This window comes from Opisthocomus hoazin, chromosome 1 (genome assembly GCF_030867145.1).
Source record: "Opisthocomus hoazin isolate bOpiHoa1 chromosome 1, bOpiHoa1.hap1, whole genome shotgun sequence".
Lineage (NCBI taxonomy): Eukaryota > Metazoa > Chordata > Aves > Opisthocomiformes > Opisthocomidae > Opisthocomus > Opisthocomus hoazin.
In genome coordinates, this window is record NC_134414.1 from 102,157,170 (window position 1) to 102,170,671 (window position 13,502).

Below are 13,502 nucleotides of genomic sequence, written 5' to 3' on the forward strand. Positions count from 1 at the left end.
TGTTCAAAACAGAAGGCATTCCTGAGGGCTGGTATGGTCTGTATATAAAATCAGTCACTGGTTAAAGAAGCAGCATTGAGCACCAGTGTCACACTACATCTGACCAAGGATTTCTCTGCCTTGGCATTAATAAAATACTGGGAGATTTGAAGGAAAATAGAACGTAACTGGAAGCCATAAACCGACTTCACATGGGCTGCCAGACGGTTAAATGTTTTAACGTATTGCAGGATGTGAAATGTGGAATTAGGATCAGGAATTTTATAGATGAAACTTTACTTCTGACTAGTCCTGCTGGGTCACTGATGAGATGCAGAAAGCATTTTTCATGATAATCAGTTTTTACAGGTAATTGCACTGAAGTATCAACCACTACTATGTCTGCTGATAAATGCTGAAGACGCTATTTTTCTTGTTGTTTCAGGAATAATATGAATTTCCTAATGGGATCTTGGTGGCCAAACTTGGAAGATTTGTATGAAGCCAATGTCCCAGTTTATAGGTTTATTCAAAGACCAGGGGATTTGGTGTGGATAAATGCTGGCACTGTTCATTGGGTTCAGGCTATCGGCTGGTGCAACAACATTGCGTGGAATGTTGGCCCCCTTACAGGTATGGTTGAATAGTGGCTGTGCTAAAGTACGTAATTAGGTAATATTGTGCTACATGGGCCAAAGAACTGGCCATTTCTTACTAATTTACCATGCTTAGATCAAGAAAAGGAACGTACGGTATTTGAAAACATGATGTGTTGAAGCTTTAAATAATTCCATGGGTAAGAGGAAGAGAAAGCAGCAAAAAGCAGTCTTTGCACTTGTTCGTATAACGGGCTTGTAAAAATTACAATTGTGTAGCAAACACTAACGGAATAAAATGTTTATATTAATTCGTACTCTCTGTCTTGTAGGCTATTTCTTAACTTTTTCTCCCAAAATTTGTTCTGCCCAGCAGACTGTGCTATAGCTTCCATATAAGTTTAAGGACTTGTCCAATCTAACTTTTTTGGGACAATTGCTCTTTAGTGAAAGCATCAGGAAATGTGAACAGCTGTAAAATTTTGTTCGCAAAGGAGTATTAAGTTTTTCAGACCTACTGCTTTGGAAGTCTTTAATTTTGAACCATGGTCTTGGAAGGTTTTTCTGTGTGAGAATGGAAGGAAATTTCACAGCTATGATTAGATTCTGTCAAGCATTTGAAGAGACTGTAGCTCCAAAAAACTCCTATTTTCTTAAATAGTTTACAGTGTGTCTCGCTTTCATTATGGTGCAATACATAGTATGTCTCCAGGATGATTGACTGATGCAGAGCTCACATGTTCAGTTGCAGTAAGTTTTGTAAAATGTTTTTAAAAAAGGGTGGGATGAGTAGGCTGCTTAATGAAAAAGTCTGACTCCCTGCAGCAAATCTCTCAAGGTGCAGTCTTCCTTTTTAAGACAAAGTATACACCATAGCGTTGTAAAGTTATGATAAAGAGTAAAGAGTGAGATGCAGACATTTCAAATTCAGATATTTTGATTTAATCTGAAATATTTGAAAATTGATTAAGTAACCCTTTTTGAAATATTGCTCTCTGTTCACCATAGAAATTGAACAGTTTTCAGTAACCTGTTTTCACAGATAGTTGTTGCTGCTGTGGTATTGTGCGTTCTTTTAGCATCATAAATACACATTTTAAAAGAAATTTTATAGAATTCAAGTGTAGTTAGAATGAATGGGTCATTGCAAATGAAGTTTAATCTGGCCCTAAAAGGTATAAATTTTTATTATAATCAAGTTATTTTGGCTTCAGTTGATACTTATTTCTTCACTTGACTAATTGCTTCTATAATTTTGGTTTTGTACAGCCTGTCAGTATAAGTTGGCAGTGGAACGGTACGAATGGAATAAACTGCAGAGTGTGAAGTCCATAGTACCCATGGTTCATCTCTCATGGAATATGGCTCGAAATATCAAGGTCTCAGATCCAAAGCTTTTTGAAATGATAAAGTAAGTTCTATTTATTTGGACATTTATGATGCCCTTTTCCTCTTCAAATATAAAACAATAGTTGATTTGTAAGTATCTTTTGTAAGACTTTTCCATTCCTGAGACTCAAGCCAAAATTATTTTGTATTCTGTTTTTCAAAGAATCCACTCATAGATATCATTAATTTTATTATGTTTTATTTGATGTTATTCTGGCATAGCTTTAGAATGATCTAATGAACTTTTTGTTAAAGTACAGTGGTTTACAGAAACAGTTGACTTAGATGACGAAAGTTGTTCAGAGTACGTACCGTAAGAAATAACAAAATGAGGTCATCAGCCCGAATATTAGAATCAGAATGTTTAGTCATTTTTACAGCAGAATCCAACTTAATTTTACATTTCTAGAACCTCTAGTTAGTGCTCACACACTGTCATTTGGAGATCCAGTATAAATGTTTCAAATGAAGGCACGTAGGTATCTGAAAGCCTCCCTCCCTTTGCTCTTTCTTCTGAATAATGAAGTAATCGATGTGTAAAATGGTAGTTGAGTTTAGTTACATTTGTCATACACGTATTCCAAAATGCAGGAATATTCCAGGCTTGGAGCATCTTTAGTAATTTTCTTCAAAGAGTGCAACTTCAAGCAAATACAAATTGTGTTGCAGCACCATTATACCTGGGTTGAGAAATGTATGGACATTTCAGAATATGTCATAGGTTTGTCTTAAAGAAAGTGGGGGAATGAATTCCAAAGCAAATTACTTGTCATGAGAATACTCTGGTATCATCACTCTCTATTTTGCTTAAGCGCACCAAAGGAGCTTCTTGCTTGAGCACTTCTTAGTCTTATCAACATACTGGATCCACGATCATTGAATCCTTTTATAATTTGCCTTGAAAGGGACCTTTAACATAATGGATGGGTTAACTTGCAGGGAAAAAAAGAGCAAAGAAAAATAATTTCTTTTCTTCCCCCCGGTAGGATTTATTGACAACATCCGAGTGAGACACCTTTTTACAGTAGGAATTTGATTTAGGCTTGAACATTCGTTGCAGAATGGTGGAATTGGTGAGGTGGTAACTTTGTAAGGACCAAGAATGTTGCAAGTTGAAAACAGGGAGATTTGTAGTCACTCTAAAGCTCGATTTTGGAATAGCATTTATGTGTGAATACTTTCTTAAAATTAGTTACTAATATCTAGGGTAAAGTAAATCTTTGCTGAAGGCTTGACAGTCCTGCCCCTTCAATTAAGCGATTACTGCGCATGTTCAGGATACCAGCTGTCATAAAAGGGAGACGAGAAACTGAGTGGTTAGAAATGAGAAATAGGGGGAGAAGCAGCAGGGTGTGGGAGGGAGGAGAAAGCCAAAAATTGCATTTAAAAAAACAAAACAAAACAAAACACAAACTTATTTCACAATTAATCTTTATATATCTTCTCAAGCCCGGCAGGCATCTTTTGTAAAGCTCGAAGCAGTTCTGTAATGTTTTTGGCAAAATATGATTTCGATATTTTGGCACCTGTATTTTGCCTTTGCACAAGTTTGAGGCTTTTTTGCCGTGGTTTAGGCTTAAAAGGAGAAAAATGTGACTGAGCATAGCATCTTTCACCGAGAGAATCACTTAAAATGTGAAGAAACACAGATATCAAAATGGTAGTTTCCTGTTGTCCATCTGCTAACAGCAGACGAGCTTTTTCTAGAAAGAGACCTAAATTTTAGGTGTACATTACAAATAAACAAAGATACTGAGGAGCAGATACAAACTTTGGCCTTGCATACGTTTGCTTTTTCCAGTCTAGTACTATTTCCATCTTACTTGGATTAAGCCCTCCATCCAAGTTAGTTGTCAGCCAGATCCCAAGTTCCGTGTTACATGTGCGGGGGGGAAGAAGATCCAGTGATGAGCTCTGGTTTGTAACACCGAGTAGCAGTAACATGAGATAACTCTTTGTAGTGGTCACTTCTGTAGTTACGGTATAGCTGTTTACTAGAAGTGGGTGTCACCAGGATACATGGTCTACTGTCTGACCTTGGCTTTGTAAGCAGACTAGAAATGCAGAAATCTTTGTGAATCTCCTTAATACAGGAAAGCAAAACAGAGACATTTTGTGTGTATAATTGTGTGTGTGTGTGTGTGTGTGTGTGCGTGCGTGTGTATAAAAACACTTGAGAAATAGTGATTTCCGAAGCAGCTGGTTGAATTTCATCTTGAATAGCTGACTTTCCGTTTGTCATCAGGAAAAAAAAAAAAGTATCAGTGACCCAGCTGTCATCTTTTTACCAAATGTAGGTCTGTATCTAAAATTGCATGTCAAAGATACCTGAAGTGTTTGGGTAGTGTGACTTCTGTCTCTGAGGTTTCTGAGATATCAGAATAGTATGAAAGAATAGCTCCTGGAAAATGATAAAAAGTAGTTTGTAATTCCATTCTGAAAGATAAATACAAATATGTCTTACTGGGTTATGTGAGAGTAACCATTACAGAGGCAATAAACTAAAATTTAAGCATAGATATATAAATACTGGGAACCAGGTTAATGATGAAAAGAAATAGAATAACACTAGGGAAAAAATAATAGAAGGAAGCTTTGCTTTTAGAAGAAATCTGAAGCCTCCTTACATTTTTAGTTAATGTGCAACTTGGTGCTGTCTTGCTAGCTAAAAGACAAAGAGAAGAACCTGGAACTTTCTCATGAGATCTTTTTTAAAGATTTGGTATTAACAGTAGAATCGTGAGCAGGAACACAGGCAGGCAAAATGGTTTAAAACTTGACTGATGGAGTGCAACACTCAAGAAAAGAAAAATTAACTGCAGACATCTTGGATGGAAGCTAGAAGGACTTTTACAAATGCATCTGAGGAAGAGAAGAATTTTAGAGGTAGTGGGAACATAGTAGTAAGGGCTTAAAACATTAATTCAGAAGTAACTGAAATATTAAGTTATTTTACAAAAATGGTTTTAGAAACGTAAAGGAACATGGCACGGGAGAAATTAAGTTGCATGAAATCATGAAACCAGATGAAATACATTTTGGTATCTGTAGGGAAGATATATTACTGAAAGATACAAAGAGGTTAGTTTTGCATTGCCATTGGATGGTCTCCACGCTGCTGAGTTTCACAGGATATCTAAATATTCAAACAGGTTTCTCACTGCCCATCTCACGTAAATCAGGATGATGTCCATTTTAAAATCTTATTCTCTTAAATACTTGACTTTGACTGGACATGATTTACTCATAATCCTCATGCCATCCCTGCAAGGAATTTGAGAGAGAGTGATATGGTCCAGATTTCCTTTTAACTGAATTCTCACTGTACAAGAATAAAAGCAGGTCTACAATAATAAAAGCTGATACCATTTAACTTACACGTCGTGACTTTGCTAGACACCTTTTTGGCTTGCTTTTGGCTTCCCAACTTTAGGAAATTGTGGTGCATTTTCAAAGTGATAGTTTGTATACTTTCTCCCATTCTTTGACAGCACGAAATAGTTAACATTTACGTTTTGAAGTGCCTTTACTGGGATCTGAATTTTATCCAAGGAGGGGTAATTCACCTTCTAGCTATTGCTTTTGGCTTTGGTTGCAAATTTGGCAAACATTGCAGTGGTGTCATATGTGGGTTACGTTTTGGGCAATTCTTTTTTCACAACTGTAACAATAGAAAACTCTTTGAAAATTCTTTGGAAGCCAAGAGTAGAGAACAATGGTGGCAGGTGTGCAGATGTGCTTCCAGTTGTTCTTTGGTATAAGGACTTCTCCAGATAACAGCAGAAGCGAGGAGAGGAATGGTAGCTTTTAAGTTGGTTTGAAATGGGCTGTGTTGCATAAAAGAATGCTAAACCAAAGTTAGTGAGCTTGTCAGAAGCACGTTAGCCTGACACTGAAGTGAATTAACCCATGATGTATTGCGTGTGGTTGGTCTTAGCGTCGTAAGTCCCATTAACATCAAACTTCAAAAGTATTGAAGGAGTTACAATTAAACAGCACATTTAGCTGTCTTTAATTCGGTATATGAAAATACGATCTTTAACGTAGAAACATGCTTTCAGATTTGCATTATTCTTACGGTGAGGTATTAATGAAGCCATAGACTTGTTTCTAGTGAAGATGGGCAGTCTGAGTGTAAAACATCAAGAGGAGAGTATCTCGAAGCAAGCCTAAGATTCTGTTAACTACTTGGAAACACATGAAAGAAACTTTTTTTTTTTTTTAAATACAGAACGCATATATTACATGTTGAAGGCTTTAAAATGGGAGAAGGATCAAGTTGTAAACATTTTGATAGAACTCTTGAGCACTTTTGTTTTCTGTCCAGTGTTTATTCTTCGCCTTACATTTTTTTAATCTTCCTTCTGCGTCTAATAAGTGTGTAACGTAACCACCCTGTGGAGGAGAAAATTAAAGGCTGCAAAGACTGCAGCTCAAATAAATAGGATAGCTCAGAGCTAAAAATTATTGTAAATAACATTGCAATTTAGAAATCTGGCGACCTATTTTGCCAGCTTTTTTTAGAGAACATATGTAGCTCATACAATGCTAGAAAACAAGTTAGATTTTCTAGTACAGAAGAGAACTGTATAAAATAGTGAAGATAAAACTACTTTTTTTTTTTTAATCCTTTACAGAAGTATGGCAGGGAATTGTTGATTGTAATTTGGCATTTGACCAGTTCTTCATTCATAAAATAAGTTTTAGAAAATATTTTTTTCAATGTCATTTGTTTTTTTCCTGTGGAGGGACTTCCTTTTCTAATACCAACCTGTCTGTTCTTTTTCCTTTTACACAGAAGAGGACAGATTTATTTCCACTGTGCGTAGAGTGATTCCTGTCAGAACTTGAGTTTTCAGGCTTTGGATAACTGAAAGTTTAGTAGTGCTGGGGAAGTAACAGGGTTTTTTAGGATGTTAGTTAAAACATTTCTTTGGATTAGGCTATAGTCATTTACACAAAATGTAAACAGTTATTTTGAATTTGGCGGTTCAAACTAACTTTTCGCTGATGAATTCATAGTGCAACATAAAATACATTAATTGCTTTTGAAAACACATTGTCTTGTGCTTAAAAGAGCATTCATGCATTCTGGTGAAAAATGAAAGATACAGCCTGTTTGCAGGGCAAGGGACAGAACTGAAATGGAGCAAATCTACACAGAGGTCTGTAAGCATGTGGTCTAACTTCTACTTAAGTCATGAGTCCGTGATTTCTACTATCCAGCTGGTCATGAAATCCTAGAGGAAGAGGACATTCCAAGTACAGGGTCTTGGAAGAAATTTAAGCCTGCTTGAATCATGCTATAAAGTTGAATATTGCACTGAACATACAATTGATTTTGGTTGCAGGTACTGCTTGTTAAGAACTCTCAAACAGTGTCAGACACTGAGGGAAGCTCTAATTGCTGCAGGAAAAGAGATTGTCTGGCACGGGCGAGCAAAGGACGAGCCAGCTCATTACTGTAGCATTTGTGAGGTCAGTAAAAATATGTGCTTGACTTGCGTACTGCTATAATGATTTAAATTTTCCCTTGTGTTTTGCTGTTGCTATTTTAATTTTGCATTTAAGTTGCAGCATGTAGTATATGCTATAAGCACATATATGTGTTGTAATACTATTAAAAGATCTTACCAAGCTATTTTCCTAGACATAGGCTGTATTTGCTGCAGTCTTTTTCACACTACTTCTACCGCATTGTTACACACTAGGTCGATTTTCAATTCTCAGTTTTTATAAAAAGTTGTTATCCCTTCCTGTGTATAATTTGATCTGCTGAGCTTCGTTTTAAAGATGTATCTGTCTTCATTTCAGAAGCCAACAACAGCCCCAAAAGAGAGAGAATTTAAGTACATTTTCTTCACAGGACATACTTTTTTGTTGAAATTCTTTATTCTGCCTTCTGTTAATAGTTCCTTTAAAGTATTGGATAATACTTGTCATGAAGCTTAAAAAAAAAATTCCCACCCCCTGAAAATCAGTTGCCACTTACCTTCTGGCTGAGCCTCTTGGGCAAGATGAGCATGTGACTGAGTAGTAAGGAAATAAATCATGAACTTCTTTTGGAGGCAAATTTTAAAAAGGAAAATTAGGTATAATTCTTACAAATCCTCACCTTACTGAGTAACCCCTGTTTAGACTACAACTCTTGCTTTGTGAATATTGACCAAAAACTTTCCCATAGCGCTGTTCATGCAGACATCCTAAGTGTAACATTAGTGATTTTACAGTATTTCACTTCTCTGCAAGAGCCTTAGGAGGATAGATTTTCCCTGAACAAATCTAATTTTTCTCTTTGCATGCACAGGATAAGGTTGTAAATCTTGAATAAAATACAATTTTCATGGCTTAACTTTTAAAAATGAAATTGTAACAGTTTGCCTTTCTGTTTCCTATCTAATAGGTGGAAGTCTTTGATCTGCTTTTTGTCACTAGTGAGAGCAATTCTCGGAAGACCTATGTTGTACATTGCCAAGACTGTGCACGAAAGATAAGCACGAACCTGGAAAATTTTGTGGTGCTAGAACAGTACAAAATGGAGGACTTGATGCAAGTCTATGATCAATTTACATTAGTAAGTCAAATTAATAAGTGGGTGCATAAATACATTATTTGTAAAGCAGTTGTAGACTGTCTTGGTACTCCATTGTATGAGTACCGTGGACTTTCTGATTCAAATGGAGGTACGGGTTGTGTGTGATATTTACAGAACAAAAAGCTGAAGATTCAGAATTATGTGAAATAGTACAGTAACTTACTGCAGAACGTAACCGCTGAGTTTTCAGGAAAAGTATGATGTTACAATTCATAAAGTTGTGGCTTTAAAAATCCAATAGAGATCACCTGAAGACCATAACTGGATCAGATGGAGATGGGAAGAATCAGGACAGTGAAGCTTGGAGAAACTAGCACCAGGTTCAAGAGCATCTCTAATACATTGGTTGTGGTATGAAGTCAGTATAGCAGCAGAGCATCCTACGCACTCAGACCCCCTCCTTCCCCTTCCCCACCCATCCCCTCCCAAATCAGCACTGTCCTTCTGCTTAGCAAGTGGATGCTCTTAAACAGTTCTGTCTTTTGGCTTGGGGCCTCCTTTGCATTTCAATTTAAAGCAAAAAGCCTCTTTGCCATTATAGCTTTGTGCTATATATGGCAGCCTCCTGCTTTAAACTGTGTCAGCACAATTTTCCTAACATTTCACCCAGGTTTCATTGTTTCAGGCAAAGATGGCTTGTTTGTAATCACAATGAAAGCGATGCTGGATTTATTTGTAAGCCTTGCCTTTCTGTCAAAGGAGGCAAACATTGGGCTAAGTGTTATGGGTATTCCGTGTTGAATTAAGTACAGCAGCCCAGAAATGGCTGTGTGTTTTGATTCATTTCCAGGTGCTGCAGAAAATGCATGTTTAGACAATTACTTGATGTAATGCTAGCATGATAAGTTGTGACCTTTTGAGCTAAGGCCTCAAGGTTCAGCAGTAGAGGCTGAATTTAATTCTCTTCATTGGTTCTACAGAGCCTGAGGTGGTTGAACTTCAATTTGTACTTCTAGGAGCCTGTTGTCATTATAGTTTGTGAAATACTGGAATTTCAAAGTGATGATCTGTTCTAGAAAAGCGTATAAATAAACAGCTGTTCTCAGATACGTCATCCATTTGAGTGGAAATGGGCAAGAACATTTCTGTATGGAAAAGAGAGAGGAGGGAGGGGTATTTTGTTGTCTGTGTTCATAACATTATATAGGTATCAGTGATGATACTGTCCCTAGAACAAGGATTCTCAACCTGTGAGCGGCTCCCTCCACCACCAAAGCCTATACCTGCAGCCCTAGAGGGCACTAATAATTGTTCTCTTGTGATGAAATTGGTGTGCACATACGTTTGTTTTAAAGGGGATACAGTGTCGATTGAGAAGAGTCATAGCCTAAAAGTGACATCCCTGAGATCTAGGAGAATAGATGAGGTTTGTTGCAAGCCACAGGACAAAGATAACCTCAGATGACAAAGGTGCAGTAGGCTTAACAGAGGGGCTCGTCATCTGGGGTGAAGTACTGGGAGAAAACTGGGGATCAGCTAGTGTTAGTGTTTTGTAGGTGGGTACTATGGAATGATTCAGAGTGTCTTTAAAGACTGAGCAGCTTCTTGAAGGGATTGTGCATCAGGACAGGACTGATGAGCAGGAAGAGAGGAAAAAGAAATGCCTCAGAGATTTAGTATTTTGATCATAATGCCACAAAGTGCAATATTGGGAAAATTAATATCTTCTAGACCTTGCCTCCTGAAAGCAGACAGGAACAAGGCACCTAGCTTACTTTACTCTTGAGGCACTCTGGTGTTCTGTTCCAGGATTAAAAAAATGAAACAACTTTGTCCCCATGTCAGAGAATCAGCGACCATTTCCACAGATATCCTAACTTCAGGATTATATATTACTGTTTAAGTAGAGGGGAAAAAAAATGAAGCCCACAAGGCATTTGGAGAGCCACAAATGGGCAGTCCCCCCCCCACTGGTACACAGGTTGAGAATCCCTGTTTTAGAGTACGTAAAGATAGCTCTATACTGAGCTGCCACGATAGGACTTGTTTTGGCGGCTGGTATCGTATTAACACAGACATCCCCACAGCATACTCAGTCTGCAGTACAGGCAAAATCCTAATGCAGAGTAGTCATAAAATACAAGTTGTATTTGAGTAAGTTGGACAAAAATGCCAGTGTCCACTTGAAAAAGTCCTAAAGTGTGAAAACAGTAGTGCGCGTGACTTTAAACTCTCATTGTTACCGTTTGTGCAGGTCTTGGTTAAGCAATTGAGGTTTACACCCTTGTAGAAAAGGTAATTTAATGTTTTCTTTTTCAGGCTCCTCCATTGCCATCCTCCTCATCTTGACATTTTTTCATGGACATTAAATGAAAACTTTTCTGATATTCAGGAAGTGACCCAGTTCTGCACCACTGATTTTTGTAGCTATCCCGTAAGGCTGCTGGCTGAAAGCTGTGTCTATGCAACCTTCCAAGTGCGGAGTGTCAACCAACTGGACAGGAGAGAGCACTGCCTCCTACTCCAGAACTCAAAACAAATAAAGCTCATCCAGCTGTACTTCAAAAAAATAATTCCATGTTTTGTATATATCTGACAAAACTGGCAACATTATACAGACTACTGACTTGAAGACCACCTCTTTTGTATTTCTCTGTTTCTGGGCTGATGAGTTGGTTTCATCCATTTTTCCCCTTCAGAATTTCCCTTGGAAAACGTACTAGCTTAGCTGGTCATTTCTTTGTAAGGTAGTTAGAAATTTTAAGTCTTTCTTTGGGCAACTTTTTTTTTTTTTTTTTTAAATGTGAAGAGTTAGGTGATATAAATTTTTTACTGCTTTTATGTTTTTCTGTCTTGTTTTGAAACCATGACGGTTACACTTTTGGTTCCTAAATAAAATTTAAAACAATTAACAGCCAAGTCACAAAGATAAATGGGTTGCACATAGACTAAGGAATAAACTTCAGATTTGTGATTTTTGTTTCTAATCTTGATGTAAATTTACACTATTTATAAATACATATTTATTGCTTGAAAATATTTGTGAATGGAATGCTGTTATTTTTTCCAGATTACCTGCCATTGAAATTTTAAGGAGTTCTGTAATTTCAAACACTACTCCTATTACATTTTCTATATGTAAATAAAACTGCTTAGCATTGTACAGAAACTTTTATTAAAATTGTTTAATGTTTAAAGTTTTTCTATTGTTTGAGTTTTAAAAAGATTTTATGTACAGTGCCCAGTTTTTGTTCTTTTTTGAATCTGATTATATATATTTTATATATACTCTTGTGCTTGTGTATATATATAATATATATAGAAACTCAAATATAAATATGTGTATAAAGATTTAGAGACTAAATTTTTCTCGTTTTAAGTTTTACATCTATGGTAGATTTGAGGTGTCTACTGTAAAGTATTGCTTACAAAAGTATGATTATTTTTAAAGAAATATATGGTATGTATCCTCAAGACATAAAATGACCTTCAGACTGGTTTATTGTTAAATTGCACTTTTTGCAATAACAGACCAATAAATAGTTGCTGCCAAAATGTAGTAGTAGAAAATAAGTAACGGCTAAACTTTAAAGCTCGTCAAGAAAATACCGGCTTTGACAGGAGGTTTGGCACTAGTTTTAGAGGAGGAATGAAAAAGGTGAATCTGAGTTTAAATGGGGATGTTCTCTAGAATTCAACCAAATTGCAACTTATATATTACAATATGTTCTATTCACAATTTGAAAAGTTAAGACTGAATCATCTTGGCGTCATTGTTGACCCCAAAAAGGGACGTTGTTTTGTGGTATTCTGTTGTATTTTCACATATTTTGTAATAGAATTCACTGGTAAATTTTTGAAGCACTAGGTTTATTTAGGACAAGTTTATAATATATCATTGTAACAGTTTGCAGTTTTAATGATGGTATTTATTTTAAGTTGCTCCTTTCTCATTAGCTTCTTGAAAATGCATTAAATCTAAATTTCAAAATGGATAGCTTTCTTATCGATCAGAGTTGACTGATGCAGAAGGTTCTGCATCAAGCAGTTTCTCATAATTTCTCATTAGTGGGGTATGTTAGTGATTGCATTGTTCAATTTTTTGTAATCAATGTGAAGTGTTAAAGGCACAGAGCATGCTGATAGTTTCTTTTGAACAAAAAGAATCGCCTCTTACATTTGTAGCTTCAAACGAAGGGTGTTTTGATGAAGAATCGGTACAGCTTGCCTAATGCTGTTACGACAGTTTAACCATAGTTAAAAATTACTTTCTTGCTGGTTCTTACAACCGTTGGACAAAAGAGTATAGAGATTAAAGTATAACAAATGCTCTTGCCAGCAAAATTACCAACTAGCAGTTAGGAAGCCAGTATTTGCAGTTCTGTAAAGATGTCTCAGCTCTTGATAACAAACTTTACAAATCATAATTTTTTACTTATGTGTTTTATCCAGTCATAAATATTGTAATCTTGACAAACCATGCTGCAACTGAAAAGCTACTCCTTTACAGTAGTCTTAAACCCAAATAAAAGCAAGATAACTTACCTCAACTAATGGTAAACAAAAAGTCCTTGTTTCTCAGTGCTGTAAAAGAATATTGCTAACTAGGGACAGAGCTGCCATGCGCTGATCAAAAGGGCTTTGTGCCTCTGGAAAAGAGGATGTGCCATTGCCAAGGAAGAAAACTCATATTTCACTGGTGAGCAAGTAGACCAAATCAGCAGAGCATCAGGCAGTATTGCCCGCTCTGCTGGAAGGTTTTGTCATGGGTTTGAATTGCTGCAGGGTTTAATATTTTGCAGTTTTCGTAGTGCTTAATTACACTATGCTCCTGACCGATGGACAGTTTTGGTCTATGAGCTGCTATGATTTAGAATGCTTTTGTTTCATTTTATTAAAAAAGCACAAGTTAATATTTTACCAGTTGTAGTCATTACGAACCACTTCTGCTTCTTAAGTTGCAGAGCGCATGGTGCAGGTGGAACCTTTGTAATCTCTGGATA

General features: G+C 36.6%; 1 protein-coding gene across 16 annotated transcripts in view; it reads left to right on the plus strand.

Annotated features, from left to right (window-relative positions):
• Positions 1-13,049, plus strand: part of KDM6A (lysine demethylase 6A) — a 171,390-nt gene extending 158,341 nt beyond the window's left edge. For 9 of the 16 annotated variants that reach the window (XM_075430978.1, XM_075431023.1, XM_075431013.1 and 6 more), the window contains 6 exons: positions 425-612; positions 1,845-1,986; positions 7,316-7,442; positions 8,368-8,538; positions 8,801-8,879; positions 10,819-13,049. In XM_075430978.1, the coding sequence (XP_075287093.1) occupies positions 425-612; positions 1,845-1,986; positions 7,316-7,442; positions 8,368-8,538; positions 8,801-8,857 (685 nt within the window). In that variant the 3' untranslated portion in view covers positions 8,858-8,879; positions 10,819-13,049. The other 7 variants (XM_075430989.1, XM_075431068.1, XM_075431006.1 and 4 more) reach the window with 2 other exon arrangements.
• The last annotated feature ends 453 nt before the right edge of the window (positions 13,050-13,502 follow it).